The sequence below is a fragment of the Pelecanus crispus genome, chromosome 12, assembly GCF_030463565.1.
Source record: "Pelecanus crispus isolate bPelCri1 chromosome 12, bPelCri1.pri, whole genome shotgun sequence".
NCBI classification, from domain to species: domain Eukaryota; kingdom Metazoa; phylum Chordata; class Aves; order Pelecaniformes; family Pelecanidae; genus Pelecanus; species Pelecanus crispus.
Window position 1 is genome coordinate 24,813,448 of NC_134654.1, and position 17,793 is coordinate 24,831,240.

At 44.4% G+C, this 17,793-nt stretch overlaps 1 protein-coding gene across 1 annotated transcript; it reads right to left on the reverse strand.

The window, feature by feature from the left end:
* Positions 1-1,259: 1,259 nt before the first annotated feature.
* On the reverse strand, positions 1,260-17,710 carry CRLF3 (cytokine receptor like factor 3). The gene is made up of 8 exons (XM_075719809.1): positions 17,588-17,710; positions 14,694-14,901; positions 12,763-12,850; positions 12,123-12,300; positions 10,430-10,652; positions 9,627-9,759; positions 5,360-5,472; positions 1,260-4,435 (listed from the first exon to the last, which is right to left on the reverse strand). The coding sequence occupies exons 1-8, from the start codon at positions 17,708-17,710 to the stop codon at positions 4,182-4,184; spliced, it is 1,320 nt and encodes a 439-aa protein (XP_075575924.1). The 3' UTR covers positions 1,260-4,181.
* Positions 17,711-17,793: the final 83 nt, after the last annotated feature.

Below are 17,793 nucleotides of genomic sequence, written 5' to 3' on the forward strand. Positions count from 1 at the left end.
TTCTTCTAATCTAGCCTTTAATATGTTCATGGCAGATTTTTATGATGATTTGTATTTGGTGAACCCCAAGTTGGAACCTATCATATGACTTGAATATTCAGTGCATTAAATACTATATTCAAAATTGCTAGATGCATTTAAGTTGTTAACCTTAAGCTATGTCGCTTTGACTGTGTCTTGAATGTAGTCCTTGAGTTTTTGGAGGGTGGGGTAAAGATTCACTGCCTGGAATGAAGCAGTTGGAAATAATTTTAACTGTTCTGATTACTTCACTGATCACCGAAACAAAACCCCCAAACCATACAACTCGCCCCAAACCAGCAATTTTATTTTACCTTTGAGAATGCAGGAGCCATTCTGTGAGGACAATTTTGACAACATTGTTCAAAGTTAAGTATTTCTTAATTCACAGAACAGTTTGGTGCCATCAGCAACCAGTGCTTGAATGAAGGTGTTCCTGTTGGACCGGATCCTGGTTACAAATCGGATCCTGCATGGTATCACACAAGAAGACGAGAGCTTTGACCACAGTAGGTAAGTCTGCCTGCCGTGACTGGAATCTGCTGAAGTGGCTTGATTTCATGCTGAAGATGCACTCTAGGAGATACGCTCCGCATCTCATCATGAAGAAGGTTCTTCATATGAATGGTGGATTTATGAGAGGAAGCTACCATGTCAGCACCCTTATTTACTGGTTTCACAAGTTCTTTTTCCTTTAGAAGAGACCAAGGACATGGAACAGGCTGCAGGTAAAGCAGAACTAAGGGACTAAAGCAAAGCTGTGTGTTAGTTGAACATGAACTTATTTGAAGGGGATTAAATACCTCTGCTTCTTGCTCAGTAATGGTGGCCAAAAACTAGTATGTATGAGAGTTGCACCATTTACTGTTCCCAGCTCCTCACAGTTGCATTAAAATAGAGACAAATGAGCTGTGATGGAATATAGAGGAAAGTGGTTTACAGATGCTGTAACTAATTTTTAAAAAAAGAAGGAAAATTATTATTTCTGCAAGAGATACCAGTTAACATCTAAACTTCAGCAGGAAATAAAAGTGCACAAGTGGGAAACCTGGAAAAAAATTGGGACTTCAGAGGGACAGAAGATAAAAAATAAATAAAAAAAGGACAAGCTCTTAAAGATGGCTGTAGTGCTGTAGAATACATTTTTATGTTCTTGTTTGAGGAATGCGGTGATGCTCAGCTTTATGCCCCAATAAATAATTTACTGGACCATACACAGTTGAGGGATAAAACTTTATTTAAAAAAATTCAAATTTCACTTGACACATAAGTCTTAGTTGAGGTAAGTGAATGTACTAGCTTAAGAGAACAACTTTCAGGATTGGATTCCATAAGCAATTAACACTGTTGCTTGCAAGGCTCCAATAGCTAGAGGTGAAAAATTGTAAAGGAAGTGTCAAGTTCTCTCTCTAGCTGAACTCAGCTGTGGAAGAACAGAATTTCAGCCTCTTTAATTCAAGCCTTTTCTGATTCTTCGCATACTTTATTTTACTTTATTGCTCGGGTCTCTTGCCCTGAGACTCTTCACCCCTCCCAGGTTTAAAAGGTGCAGCTCTAAGAGGTGGCTGAACAGTACCTAAGTTGCAATTTGGACAGCTAGGCTTATGCTGTTTAAAAAAAAAAGAACAAAAACCCACCACAAAACACCACCAAAAAACCAACCTAACACTGGCAAGCTGCCCTGGTTTGACATACAGCTAAAGACTGAAGTCAGAAAAAACTTTCTTCTATTGCCATCCTCAGCTCTCAGGGGAGCAGCAGGAGCCTCCTGCGGCCCTTCACAGTCATCTCAAGCTGCTTTGTACGTTCTGAACAAACTGACGAGGCATCCCCATCTCTGGAAGTACCTGAATTCAAGGCGTAAGCTTTCTTTTCCAATATGCAAGTAAATAGCCTGCAGGATCAACAGGCTGACTAGCTGCTCCAAAAGCAGGTGAAAAGGTACCGGACCCATCGGTACCTCAGAAGTGTAGATAGTCACAATTTTAGTTTCCATATGGCAAAAGTACTAAGTTACAACTAGTACCTGACACCTGAAGTGTTGAAGTAAAATTACCAGCACTACTAAGGGGAGCAAGGTTTAAGTCAGCTGCTAGCTGGCGTGCCCGCCTGACCCTCTCTAAACAAGACTGGTGCTGTTCGATCATCTACTGAACCGTCTCGGCTACAGGAAAAGAACCATACTTAAAAAGTTATTGAAGATACCCTTCACAGGATAATTCAAAGGAACACTGAAAGTGCAGGATAAGCTAGTATTCTCTTACTCCCTAACGGTGCAATAGTTAAGCTTGAAAACCAGAATCCTGCAGGCTTTTTGTTGCTAACACTGGATTATCTGACCTGCAGGTGTCCAGTCTTCCTCACTTCATGTCTTACAGTAAATTCCAACCAACTCTACCGTGTGCAAGTTCTTTGCATCCATCTGAATCTCGTCACAAGTTTTTTTCCTTGTAAATGGTATAAATATCAACTGCCATTCTTCTCTTCTAAAGTCCATGTACCCCTACTACAGATGCTTGGGGGAAAAAAAATGCAGGCAGGTGACTAATTTTTTGTACTGACAATGTGAGTATGGGGCAGAGTAATCCAATGTCAATTAAGGTTTTTATGCTAGCATAGACAGCTAATGTAGCACGTTAACACTGAAGAAAAAAGGGCAGAATGATTGTCTAGGTTTTATAAAAATATTGCGGTTCTAACATGCTAAAATATATTTAATTTTAATTGAACTTGAGGTAAGAAAGTCCCTTTTAAGGCCCTCAGTGAGCGCTGCTTGAAAATATTCTTTAAATCCAGTAGCATTGCAATCTTTTGACCAGGAGTAGGCTCTCTTTGATAAGCTCATTCTAAATCTTAGTTGCTCCTTAGGGGAAATAGTGGTAACTTTTCTGTAACTTCTGAATTCAAAGTCAATTAACTCGTAATAATTTCTTATCCCATCCTGCTACATGGAGGAGAGCTAAATTACCACCGTCTGCTCCATTTTGACCCCCGCAGGTGAAGTCTGTGCCAGGGGGTCTGCCTTAAGCCGACCCCCGAAGCCCATCTCCGTTATGTCCCAAGGTGATCTCCAGCAGCAGTCCCAGCTTGCTTGGGAGGCCTAGTCCAGCCCCAGCGCTTGGACCACAAACCCGCACTATTGCACGTGAATGCAAGTGTTCCCAGGCAGTTAGCTGGGATTTCCAGGAATCCTGCACGTCAGAACAGCACTTCCCTTGTCTCTCTTGTTGGCCAATAGAAAGAAGGTTGTCTAAGTCTTAAAAGGGCTCTGTGAGGAATCACGGCTGCCATCTGCATGTCGTGCCTAAGTACGGAATCGCTAAGACTTGCGCTGACATAGACTACACAGTCAATTGTAACGAGGGAAGACATTAGAGCAGGTAAGGATAACCGTCCTGCTCTAGGTATTGGTCTAGTTTGAGGCAAGCATCTGCGTTAAGTTGATGGAAGCATCACCATGCAGCTGCTCTAGAAAATACATTCCAACTGACAATGCAGGAAACAGTTCAAGAAATACCTGGAAATAAGGCACTTAAGCGAGACGTTAACAGACCGGCTACATATTTAAACAGACATTATGGCTCAGACATCCTTGCTCTGGAGGAACAAACAGTACCATGTGTGGAAGAAATTGCTGTTGCATGCAGAACCCGCTATCCGTTCATACTATGAAGGCAGCATTGTGTACACAGAAGCATAGCAGGGCATCACTGCTCTAAATACTTCGCTCTTTCTGAGTGGTATAAATAAAACTTTGGTCCATTACCACCCACCCCCCCCCCACCTCCTTAAACATTTACAGGCTTATTTCACAGAACAGCAGCATTAAGCAAAGTTAATTCCACACAACACACGTACCCTGAGACTAGAGTACAATGAAATACTGACAAAAATCAAGTCTGGAGGAAAAAAGGGAAAGGTCTTACGGACTGCTTAAATTAATTTGCCTACACAAATGCCTGTTTCTAACTTTTTCCAGAGTAACAAATCCAATGTTTCACAATTATGTTTTGAAATGAATCCAGTAGGAAGTACAATATAATGGGAGTTCAAGTAGTTTAAAGACAGGTTTTGGTAACAGATTGTTGATGTCAAACAGCTGGAAACCCAGGTTGTAACATTACACTTCATAGCAAGAACAAAAATCCCTTCTCTCACTGCTAAAACACCAAAACTTTCCAGCCTGGGTATGAAAATGAACATCCAAAATACAAAGAGACACAGCATTGATCAAGTACCCAGTCAAAGACCACTTCTCTGTTGTTAGAGCTGATGGTTACTCTAAGCTTGAAGGCTCCTCCCTCATTGCTGGAAGGCCCTAACTGCACAACTTCCATGTCAAACGTCACAGTCGATCCAGAAGTAACAGCAGGCAGTTGGTTTGTCATCTCTTTTCCATTTACAAATACTGCCCCTGAAACAGTCAAGATATCAAACGTTACTTCTCACTTTCTGTACATACTAACACACCATACTATGTCTCCCTATTTTTTTTCAGGCAAATAGAAATGGAAAGCAACCCTGCCACGTTCCTTTTTGTCACAGCAAACAGGCTGCAATAACTGCAAGCAGGAAAAGGAGATCTGTGATCTCACCAAAGATCTGAACTGCACAAGCAGCAAGTACATAACAGGGGGATGAAGTTGCTTGTATGTGAGCCAGGGATATAAAGAACCAGGGGCTATGGGTTTTGGGAAGGAAAGGAAAAAAAAAAAAAGGGAAAAACCCAAGGAAAAAAAAAAAAAGGAAAAAACAAAGGAAAAGCAAGAAAAACAAAAAAAAAAGGAAAAAATCAAGAAAAAAGAGGAGAAAAAAATCAGGAAAAAATCAAGAAAAAAGAGGGGGGAAAAAAAAGAGGGGGGGAAAAAAAAGAGGGGGGGAAAAAAAAGAGGGGGGGAAAAAAAAGAGGGGGGGAAAAAAAAGAGGGGGGGAAAAAAAGAGGGGGGGAAAAAAAAGAGGGGGGGAAAAAAAAGAGGGGGGGAAAAAAAAGAGGGGGGGAAAAAAAAGAGGGGGGAAAAAAAGAGGGGGGAAAAAAAGAGGGGGGGAAAAAAAGAGGGGGGGAAAAAAAGAGGGGGGGAAAAAAAGAGGGGGGGAAAAAAAGAGGGGGGGAAAAAAAGAGGGGGGGAAAAAAAGAGGGGGGGAAAAAAAGAGGGGGGGAAAAAAAGAGGGGGGGAAAAAAAGAGGGGGGGAAAAAAAGAGGGGGGGAAAAAAAGAGGGGGGGAAAAAAAGAGGGGGGGAAAAAAAGAGGGGGGGAAAAAAAGAGGGGGGGAAAAAAAGAGGGGGGGAAAAAAAGAGGGGGGGAAAACCCACATTCTTCACTGATGTGATTCAGACTCACCGTTTGTGCTAATGCACACAGCTTTATCCCGCTGCAAAGAATCATAGCCGTTCTGCTGCTCCACACACACGCCTAGGCTGTCTCGTCTGTCTGGCTGTCCCACGGTTTCAATTCTACCAAGCAAAAAGTTAAGTCAAACCCTGAAGCTTTAAATCAAAACATACAATGAAGTCCAGACAGTAATACCCTGCCATAGCAGACCTCTGTACTGTGCTCCAGGGCTTTCCAACAAATTCCTCCAACCTTCTGGGGAGAGCGCTGCTGAGTGACCAAAAGTCCCACCGGCTTTCCTGACAGCTCCACCCACCAGTGCTCTAACTATTAATCTGTACAAAAATTAAATCAGCTTCCCACAAACCTTCACTGCTATTGAATAAAATTTTCCGCTGTCACAGCTTAAGAGTCTTTTGAAATTATTTCTAGTTGTCTGAAACAATCAATATGCACAAAACCACCATCTTCTATACCAGATTACTGGTGAACATCATGTATTACGGGGCAAGACGGCTGTAGTTTCAGCAAGTATTTAATGAGCATGACTAGAACGGGTTTTTCTGAGCCCTGCTACATTCTGCTGTAAAGGGGTAGAGGGTGGAAGGTTGATGTGTTTTGGCGGTGGTGGGTTGTTGGGTTTGAAGGTGTATGGGGTTTTTTTGTTTGGTTTGTTTTTTTTTTTAATAAATCAGCTTGGTGCAAATTGGATATTAAAAACAATGCCTAGAACAGCATTTACAAGTCTGGCTTTTGCTCAGTAGCATTTAGAATGTTTGGTCCCGGGAAAGAATCTCCAAAGAAAAAGCAAACAAGTTGTGCAAACGGCGTGGGATGCAGTTCCCCTCGGGCCCTAGCAGCTGAGCGAGGCTGCAGTTTGTGTACTGAAGGGCTCGTCTGCATTTGAGCCCTTTCTCTTGTACTGCCATCTCTCAAAGGTGCTAAATCATACTTCAGAGAGCGCCTGAGTGACTCAGGAAACTCAGATGGTCTTTTCTAGAAAGTAAAACAGCGGTTATTTTCATTACAGCTTGAGACAAAGAGCAGCACTGATACTTGGTTGTTGCCAAACCGAAAAACTTCAGCAGAGGCTTTTAAGAACTGGAAATTAAACTGGGCGGTAGACTGGCACACAATGGGTTAACTCTCTCAAGACAAACAGGGAAGATAAAATTGGAACCATGTTTTACTTTTGCGCTCTGTTAGGTTTCTCAGTCCCCTGGGAACATCACTAAGATAGCAAAAGCCTTGTACTGTAAAGCAAAGGAAAGGAAAAAAAAAATCTCCAAGCAGCTTTTAATTTAGAAGGGATCCACAATGTTTTCCCAAAACAACTTTGAATGAGATTTCAAATTCATTTTGATACTCTACTTTAGATTTTAAACTCTGCCCGAGTTACTGGTGAGGCTTTATAGCTATTTATCTGGAAACTTGAGAGGTAAAGCCTTTGTGCTTAGGTAACATTAACTCATTCCATCCCTCGTTAAGAGAGCCTTTCTTGAGTTTTGCACTGGAAATAAGTGTTTGTCCAGTCACAAGAATGACCAAAAATGCGTAACTATAAACCCATTGTAAAGTAGGAATTCTATCATGTCAATCTGTATCCACACTTGCTCATTTATATGGACCTTTTTTGCAGAGCACTGTCAAGGTAACCTGGACCAGCAGCAGCAGGAAGAAAAAAATATCAAGCAAGTAACAGGACACGCTGCAGCGACACCGCACCCCGAGTGGGCGCGTTTACACAGGAGTCACTCTAGGACCAGCTGAGCATTTTAGGTTCAGCGCTCTCCGTGGCACCCGCACCGAGCCCAGGCTGAGGCTGCATTTTTCATCATGCGCTTCTGTATTCGTCACACCCGGGCCTTCCAGCGTCAGGGCTACCCTCGCTACACCGCTGCCCTTACTCCAAGAGGGCGGGCTGGGCCGCATGCTAACGCAAAGTAGGGAAGAGCCAAACCTTCCTCACCATAACCAGGAAGCACAACCCCAGCACCCACGACAACAGCCAACCTATAATTCTGCAGTGGCTTTCCTCCTCTTGCATTCATAGGGAAGAGGGCCAAGGTCTGGTATAGATCACCATTCCTTTCCTTACTAGGTTTTGATTTTTCAGCAATTAGTAACAAGCCCAAGACAAAGAGCCCAAGTACGGTACAGAACACCACTGCACAATCTCCTAAGCTTCGCTTTACTAGGCTCATTTTTCCTATCACATAAACAAAGTTATTCTCCAGCCTCTGTGATCCCCGGAACTTAAAATTTTATTAAAAAGCCCGCAGAATATGTGGTAGGAACAATGCTCAGTGGGACACTGCTCAAATCCCTTCTCACCACTTCCAATGCTGCAGAGCAGAACCTTGCCTCTGTCACTGCAGCATAGACACTAAACCGGTTCAACCACCACCACTTGCAGAGCAGAGAGAAGTAAATCTGTGGGTGAGCACATGCGCTTCCTTTGTAATAGCTGTCAGTAGAGCTGTGGTGGGTTCCTGACAAAGTCAGCACAATCTTCACAGGGCGTCTGCTGGATGATCCCAAATCACTGGCCTGGCCAGACTGACTGTGGCTCCCCACTGCAAGCAAAAGCTTTAGAGACAGCTGCAGAGCAGGTCGCTGTGGAGAAACCTTCCCTTTCCTAAGGACAACTCCCTGAAGGCTGCAAACAAACAGGAGGAGTCTCGACTTAAAGCAACGATGTTTTCCTACAACTCATCCAAATGCCTCACCTCAGAGGGTAACTAAAGCAGCCTACCTTTAAAAAGCAGATACAAAGCACTGCATTTATCACAGCTTCACTGTTCACCGATGAGGTATGCCTGTGTCCTGAGCGCACAAGAGGAATAAAAGCTGCTTCACAAACATCTGTAACGTGAACCTTGCTTCTTTGGTTGGCTCCGCAAGCTGCTTATCCCCTTGTGAGTACACTCCTGTTTCAACAGATGGAAAAAGCCAAGCGCCAAGTACTACATCTCCCTGCTCAGGAAAATCTCACACACTTTCAAACAGGAAGCTACTCTTGGACCTTGGAAGAGGAACACAACCGATTTTTGAGGTCGTCTTCAATCTTAAGATTCATGTCATTACAGTTCTTGTGGACATGTACTTGTTACTGCTCTGCCATCCTGAAACAATCTCCTCTTGGAGAAGAGTCCACTTTACCAGAATGTAAAGCAAAAGATTTTCATGTGTTACCAATTAAAAAAGATAAAAGGCATTGGTCTGAAAGAGAACCAAGGGAAACCTCAAAGTTGTGCCTTTAATTTCACAGGCTTTTCTGAGCCAAGAGATGTTAAATCTAGCAACAGATTTCAAATGAAAGCTTTAGATCTTTTTATCCCTTCTCAGACAGGGCAACTGAATACATCCTCATACTACAACCATCTAAAGTTAAGATAATTCATTATCAGGAAGGGAGAAATGAAACACCATGGAATACGTTACAAAAATATGTTTAACAACCCCCTTAAATTGCCTTTGGGGGTTACCTACTGTACTGCAAGTAGTTTTATTTAACAAGGGAAAGATGGAATAAAGCTTCAGAGTCTCTGAGGTCTGTAATTACAACTGACATATGGACAAGGATATTCCTCATACCCCGTTAAACAGCATCATCTCAGGGATAGGACTACAGGCAGCAAAGCCGCCAAGGTTTTTAATCGCATTCTGTGTCAAATGAAAAGCTTGAATTTCACAAGATCCCTTCTCCACTTGAGAGTTTCTAATGCCAGTTTCAAGCAGTAGTCTGATCACCACTAACTACCTCAGATGTTAAAGACATCAGTGCCAGACTGCCATCCTTACCTGTCCCAGCAGCACATACAATGTTTTCACGTCCAAAGTCATCGAAGCATGTGCATAGTCTGGGAAGGAAAAAGCCCACTGACCCAAGCTTAAAAAGAATCAATGGCGAGCCTCCACTGACTTCTGACCAGCCAGTAACAGCTGCTACAAAACTCAAGGAAGTTCAACATTCCACAGATCTGCTCAGCATGCTATATTTTACCATCCCTCAGGAGTTCACTCATCTCTGTTTTGGACAGATGCAGGTCTTAGAAAAACATGAGGTGTTTTCCTAAAGAGCCAGGAAGTAGAAGTAAAGAGAAGGAAGTTCAGACTTCACACAGACACGCTACCTTGACTGGGACTGAGCTGATGCAAAACTCAAACGTGCATCATGACTCCGGTTTACATACAATTCAAATGTAACGGATTAGAGAAGGAAGCTTGGTTCACAGGAGATGCCGCAGACAACAGCTACCCAGAAAGTACTTGCCTGAATGTTAATGTTTGCCCACAGAAATAAGTAGGAGCTTTGGAGTAGAGCACACCGCACGACTGAGAATCATTTCGAAGTGCTATGTTTCTTCGACTGCTCAAGCTGTATCCCTCCAAACCAGTTGTCCATTCTTCAAAGAAAAAAAAAAAAAGCAGCATGAACCTCAACTAGACCAGCCACTGTTTGTGCAAAATAAAGTCAGTCGCAACGTCCACTCAGTTTACCTCATATGAAGCTTAAGCTATGTTAAGAACAGGGGCTGGTTTTGTCATCTTCTGATGGAGAGATATCTTTTTCAAATCATTTGCAATTACAAAAAATACTTCCCAGCTCACAGGGTTCACCAGAATTTCACTTTGCTGCAGGCCCCTGCAAAGTCGTATTGTCGGCAAAGGAAAACCTTCATGACCCACTGCCCTTAAAAATTTGCAAGTGAAGAGAAAATTTAGGGTTTTTTCTCTCTCCAGAATAAGAGCTTGTTATGTGACTGTAGGTCATCAAACAACGCTTAGGTAGGGGTGAGGGACAAGGGAAAAAAAATGCCTCCCTTCTGGCTCATTGCTGCTTTCCAAGGCTAAGCAGTGAGCTACCTGCTGGCAAGGCTCACTACTACTCACACTACGAAGCAAAGAATAAATTCTAGGATGAAAGGACCGTTCATCATACATTACCCACACACATCACAGCTAAGGACACCCCATCATCACACAAAAAGCAGCTCCATAAGTCATTCAGCTATAGACCTTCAGGAGTGCTGCACTGATGACACAGGCTTAAGTTGAACGGCAACGAAACGGTACCATGGGGAACTAGCGTGGTACGGCCGATCTGAGGAACACTCCACGGACTCCACTCTTGCCGTCCATCTCCTCGGGCACAGACTCTGAACTGGTAATCGACATTAGGGTCAATATGAAGCACTATGAACTCTGTCTCCGAGCCGACATATACATCTTCAAAGTGATTGGCAGTACTCTTACGATATTGCAGTCTGTAATCTTGTGGTATGAAGTCATCATCCACCTAGAGAAACATTTATTACATTAATAAAGGACACCCTCTTTTTTTTCTTTTGCCTCTGGAGCGGCACATATTAGGATACTACTGCAGGCTGTCAAAGGCGATTCAGAGTCACAAGGTATTAGAGAGCAGAAAGCATGCCTTACAGAAAATAAAATCAGTGTCTGAACCAGCTAATACACAAAGAAGTATAAGAATGATTTGCTCACAGTTTAGAAGTATCCATAGAAGAAGAAACATTTAACAGAAGGCTTTTCAATCTAGCAGAGCTATAACAAGATCCTTCAGCCAAAAGCTGAAGACAAATTTGCAGAAGAAATTCAGTGCCAGTTTTTAACAGCAAGGGAAATTCACTATTACCCTTCACAAACTGTTCCAGGGAACGTTTTCCAACTCTTTGACATCTCTAAGTCAAGAGACATCCCCCCCCAAAAGCTCCACTATCCCCCAAGCATGACCAAATTCAGGGAACTCCTCTGTAGCACAGAAAAGCAGACCATATGTGACAACAGCGCCTATGGTTTTATAATCCGAGTCCCCATCCTTTACAAGGTAAAGGCTGACCAATGGCTGGCTGTTGCCAGAACAACAAAAGTTTGTTTAATACTGCCAAGGAGCATAGAGCTGTCCAACAACAGCTAAACCACATCAGAGCACAGCAGCGACGACTCAAAAAGTTTTTGTGTCTTGAAGAGAAAGGCTACTTGACTAGCTAATGCCAATATTAAAATATTTTCTTTCTATCCCCTGCATCTCCCTAAGAACACAAACATGTTTAGGGGTAAAAGCGTAACAGAACAGGTTCAGCCTCATCCCAGGTCTGCAAAAAGTGTCTGCAAAGGGAACAAAAGCATCACCCCAGCAACGAAGTTCAGTCTCACTGAGAGCATTTGGCTGCTGTTGCCACACAAGCGAACCACTCGGTTCCATACCACAAACGGCTATGTGCGAATCACCTCTGTCAGAAACACACGCCCCAGAATTTCTTGGTCCTGTTTGTACAACAGCATCACAGATAGGTTACTCTCTACTATTTATTTGTTTAGTGGGAAGAGTACATGAAGGAGGCGTTTCCTGCTTGCCCAGTACCTAGCACTTGCTTAAGCATGGGAAGCGGAGGTAACAGTGTTTTCAGCTGCCCCTCCTGACTTTTCCACACACAGGGAAGGAGATGGTGAGGCAGAGGTGCACTAGTGTGTCGGCCCTTTCTACCTGCAGATGGGAGCAGGTACAGTCCAACAGCAAGAGTCTAACACACAAGTGTCACTGCCAGCGCCAGCCACAACATCACTAGGTTACCTTGCCTTTAAATGAGGCCATTACCATAAAAATCTCTTCTGAAGTTTCTAACAACACACCCAGAGTGGACTATTCCTCTGAAGGCAGTAGATAATCCAGAATGAAAATGGCTTTTTCAGTTTGTTTCAACAAAACTAAAGTCTGAATGATTTTCACCCAGGATATTTTACCTACCTTACACCATCGGACTAAAATACCTCCAGGCTTCTCAACGAATTCCTCTAGCTGTACAGGTGGGCGAGATGCCACAGTTCCATGTCTGAATATTTGATTTTTCAATATAGTAAGAAGGCAGTCATCCAGCTGGGCAGATAAACAAGGCACGTCAACCAAGGAGGGCACTTCTGGTAAGCTGAGAAAGGAAAGTTTGCTGTAATGAAAGGGGCCAGCTTCTACAAATTCATATTTTGTCCATACACTTGAATCTGCAGATTTGCAAAGAGAGAACAGCTGCAGAAATTGGCATGTACATCTCAAACTTAAAAGACTCTGAAAACATTGTGTTTCAGCCCTAACCAGACTGTCTGTTTCTCAGTAAATACTCTGAAATACAGGCTGTTCCACAAGGAGCGGTTTCATTGTTCACAAATAAACAGCCTATATTTCTACAGAACATATGGAGGTTGAAAACTACTCCATTCTGTGACTGCCAGCCCCAATGAAAGTCTATGAAACAAACAGGACAGTAACACCTCAAATGAATCTTTTAAGGCAGTGGAGCGGAAGGCTTTTGTTTCAAAGGAGAGAAGATGCCCTGTACAGGAAGAGCGCGTGTGCCGCTGCCTCCGATCACCTCGGTGTGTCAGTATCTTACCTATCTAGCTGAATATGTAAAGCTTTTTTTGTAAAGCTGCACAGTTTCTCATTCTGTTGTCCCACATCTCCATGGACTGCATTCTCTCCTGGAATCAAATTGTAAAAATATTCCTAATGAGAAAACGTCCAAGAAAGGCATTCTTTGCTTCAAAGAATAACCAGTTCTGACACGAACAACCAATTAAACATGAAGCAGTCTCAGCACTTTTGCTAGACTCTTAGCTAGAAAATACAATTATAGTTAACAATATAAAGCCTATCTAGCAACTTCTGAAGCTCTCAAAGCTTCCTGTAGGCACACCCATAACAGATGTAATAATTTGCCTCAGGTCTCAGTAGCAGAACTGGGGTCAGATGCCAGAAATCAGAATTATTAATCACTTTCTCCACCTGCTTTAAAGGAAGAAAAAAGCAAGGCACCTTCACTGAGCAGAAAATAAAAAAGAAGGAGCTGAAAAGCAAAAAGGAATTTCAACCATTGTTCTGTTTGCTACAATCTAAATGCTAACTATTGTCATAATGAATGAAATAATCCATGCATTAAAGTGTGGAGATAAACAGAAATCTTTTCATAAGCTTTCCATATAAAGTAGCATCCCACACTTCAGCCTACAGATACGTACGCTCCACTCTCCCATCTGATGACTTTATGGTAATTTACAACATAAGCAAGCTCAGTCCTTTTCCAAATGGAGGATTACAAACGTTACAAATCTCTAAAGAAAAGCATACGTCATAATTGGCAGCAGGAGATTTAATAACCGTGGAGGCTTAACTCCTTTCTGACTCAGATGCAACGTCTGCTCATTTTGACGACATGACTTAGCAATGCTTCTACCGCTACAGAGGGAATGGTGACCCGCGGGATAGGAAGCGCACAGCTAGTCAGGTTCTCATGAGATCTGACAGAAACTCATCTAAAACACAGGCAATCTTTGCCACCACCCTGTGATTCAGAAACTTGAGACTTGAAATAAAAACAAGGTGACTAACAGCTGTCCCAGAGGTTGTGGTGCTAGAAAAAAACACCGACAAATTAATTCTTAAATATTGTCACTGCTCCTGAACAGGAGGCCTAGAGCTACCAAGCCAGCATGGTCTTTAAGCACAAAGCTCACGTCAGAGTGGAAGCTGGTAGATTTCCTACCCATGGGAGACTGCTCCAAGCACTTTAGTTCACAAAACTGAGATCATGTTGAAAGAAAGTTAAAGTTGAGACACGAGAACAATGCAAGGAAACTGCCAACATACTCATGGCTCAGACACGCTCCCAGTAGGTTCTCCAGTGTGGGGAAAACAGTCAAGAGTGACATTCCTTTCTGACTAGGTATTTAGCATCAGTAGGGTACAAACTGGCCCTTACAGTAATATTCCACATCTATTTTTGTCTGCCTCATCCTCAGACTTTTTGGAGAAATTTTTCCCATACAGTGGCCATTCCACTCCTCATGTTCCTCATCAACAGTGAGCATAATCACACGTAACAGGAAAGATAAACCGGTTACTTCGGCTGCTATTCCATTAAGACACAAATAACTCTCTTCAACCAACAGAGGCATTTTGTTATTATGGTACCCAAGATGTATTTTATTTCAAAGTAGCCTGACATAATCCTCTTCCTAGTGTGGAGGGGTGCAGAACATCTCTGCAGTGAGATGCTTCCAAAGCAGATACTTCGTGCCCTCACGGAGAGGCTACACTGACATATGTGTACCCTAGGATTAGAGCAAAATATTAAAATATGGATTTGTAGGAGATAATATTGATCAGCTCTTCGCCACACCTACCCAACTTCAACCTCTTCTTAACATTTGGTTCAAGAGAAGTCCAAAACGAGCCAAATACACTGATCCTAACAGGAACATTCCAGACTTTGAGACATACACACTGGAAGGTAGAGCTAAGACTTAGTATCGGGTCCTGCCTTACCTTCCCGGAGCAGATCATCGGCCGTACTGACTCCGTGCTCTATAAGCTTCTGGCATTCATCCAAGGGTTTGATGCTCTCTTGTTCTATAGCATCCACTTCCTGCAGCAGTGACATCAGTCGCTCATCCAACAGCTTCTTCAGGGTCCCTTTCAAATCATTAAAGTGTTGCTCAAGTACATCTCTGGTCAATGTTGCACTTTCTCTGATCTAAATTCAGGTCACAGGAAAGAAGGATTCAGGATAAAGGCAAAGGCCATGCACATCTTTTATTTTTCTGAACCACCTCATCTGCATCTGCTGGTGAAAAGCTGCATGTGAGGTCAGCTTTAAAAAAAGGACCACTGGCAGGTAACAAACTGGTGTAGTCGGGAAGGAGGCAAAGAAACTAGCCTGGACAAGGGGAAGAGCGTGAAAACTAAGCAAAACACAAACTGCATTACATGTACTTCAATCACGGAATTCGAAAAGTATGAATGCTCTGTAGGTCGTCTCCCCATCACCCCCCAAAATTGCTGTAATCCTGTTCAAAAAACACTCTGCCATCACATACAGGTAATCCTCACTGGAAAGAAGAATGTGTCAGGCTTTTAGAAGACTACCTAGAAGCATTTTTCCAGGCCCTAGCACTTCACTGGATTTTTAAAATCCCCATAAAGCTGCTTTCGTTTAATTTTTTTTTTTTTTTCCCCTTCAAATAGCCACCTTTGATTTGTCTGTGTTCCAGGGTTACAGGGCAGGGTGAACAGCAAGTCTGTTTTGATTCTGGAAGAACTAGACCACAGAAGGTTGTACAAGTGCTTATTAAAATGTTTGCAAACTTGCTGAATCAGACTTTTAGGGAAGAAAACGCATTTGAACATCCCTGAGCTAAAGATGCAAAAGTGAGAAACAAACATCTCCCTACGGACAACTTTTCTAAGTCACACACGCAAGGAAGTGCTGCAACATGCACACAGCCTTACACGTAATTTCTAGATCTTTAGAAGTACAGACAACCAACACAGGAAATTCTCTGGTTAGGTAAAATAAATTTCCTCTTCAACTAATATTCATGAAGTTCTGCAGCTGCCACACAGCTCAGTTTCCCTTCTCTTGTTATTTCAACGCTTGAGAAAAAAAGGAAGTATTTATATTCGTGAAGGGGTGGGGCGGAGGAAGACAGAACACTCACTTCTCTAAGCCCGTTACCTCCATTACACATAGATACAAATTCAACAGGTCGGCCTCAGAATTACAGATCCTACTAGCTACGCAGAAGAGGAAATGCAAGTCCCTGAACGTACAGAGCTGCATGAAGCTTGTTCAAAATCGTGTCCCATTGGTCCGAAAGAAAAGGATGCAACGTAAGTGATCTAAAGCGCTTTTCCTATCACATCAGCCCACCAGTCCCCAAATAACAAAGCTTCCGCTGTCTGAACCCCAGTCTAAGACACTGACCACTTCTGGACACAGGGAATTCTTGGATGTGTGTTGCACGGCCAATTCTTTGTGGACAAAATAGCGTGTGGTCCTGAAGATGGAAAGAGAGAAAACAGAAACATGCACACAAGCAAAGAAATTCCCCCAGAGAAGAAAAGGAAAGAAAGGTAAGCTAACTGAGCGCTCACAGCCACTGCAGAAAGGCAAACTGGCTCCCTCTCAACACATTTTGAGTTATCAGGCAACACTCTGAGATGACAACGTTTGGATTAAAGACAGTCAGGAACAATTCATTTTCTTAAGTAGCTTGCGGTTTTGAAGATGACTAATTTAATGTATAGTGATCGCCCACATTCACTCAGCAGCAGGACACTAACCTAGCAGATTTATAGCAGATTTCTATGCTAATGGAATCTGCTTCGGAAAAAATTATCAGGTCACCACAGAAACATTTTCTGAGTTTGGTTTTGGTTTTTTTTCTTTATTTACCCCTTGCAGAGTTGAATCAAAGATAGCAAGGCATCGGTTCTAGTCTGCAAAAACTAAAATGCTCAGAGGATGCTTAGTCCCTCATTAACGCTTAGTCCTCCACTGGCTCTCCGCAATCTCCCCATTTGCGTATCTTATCATCCATCTTCAGCACAGAGTGGGTGGGTTACTAGTCCCAACGAAAACTCTCCTCTCGCTCCAGCGCACAGCTGCAGAAAAACCAGCTAACCTGGAATGCTGGCAACACCTATACGCGACCCACAGAGTACGTGACCCACAGAGTTTGGTGCACGGGGAGGGCAGAGTATAGGACAGCAACCAAACTGGAGCGTAACTCGCCTAGGCAGGTGTCTTTTAGATGTGAGGGGAAGACGACAGGCATGACGCTCCCTGTGAAATGAGACTTGGCATCCCAACCACTCTAGAAAACGTGGTTCCTTTTGGACATCTTTATTCTTGCCTAGGAGACCTCCCTGTCATCCCAGAAAATCAGGCTCGGTCCAGCGACAGAGTTCAACTCGCAGCCCTTCCCTCCTGAGGCTTCCCACCTCTTCCCCGGAGCGCGCACCGAACCCGCGGGGCCCGCAGCCGCCACCCGCCCCGGCTCCCGCGGGGCCACCTCCGCCCTCCGCCCTCCCCAGCGCAGCCCCGGCAGGGTGCGGGCAGGGCTCACCCGGGGCTCCGGGCGAGAGGCGCAGGGCCCGGCACCGCCGCTGCCCGGAGGAGGCTCGCCGAGGCCCGGCACCCCGCGCCCGGGGCCGGGGGGAGGCTGAGCGGGTGCCCGGGCCGAAGCCCGCCCAGGGGCACCCCGCAGCACGGCAGCTGCGGGCAAAGCGCGGAGCCCCGGGCAAAGCGCGGAGCCCCGGGCAAAGCGCGGAGCCCCGGGCGGGCGGGAGCGGCGCGGCGGGCGCCTCCCGGCCGCTCGTCCCCGCCCGGGCCGGGCGCTCAGCGCCTCGGCAGAGCCCCGTCCCCTCCCGCTCCCCACCTGCTTCCGCGCCTGCTGCAGCCCCCGCAGCCGCTGCTCCAGCTCCCGCCGGTAGCTCCGCGCCGCCTCGATGCTCTCCCGAGCCTCCTGCAAGAGGAGCCGCGCCTCGGCCTCGGCCTCCATGGGCAGCCGCGGCGGCGAGGCACCCGGCGGGGCGGGGCGGCGGCGGGCGGGCCTCGCCCCCGGAAGGGCCCCACATCCGGGCG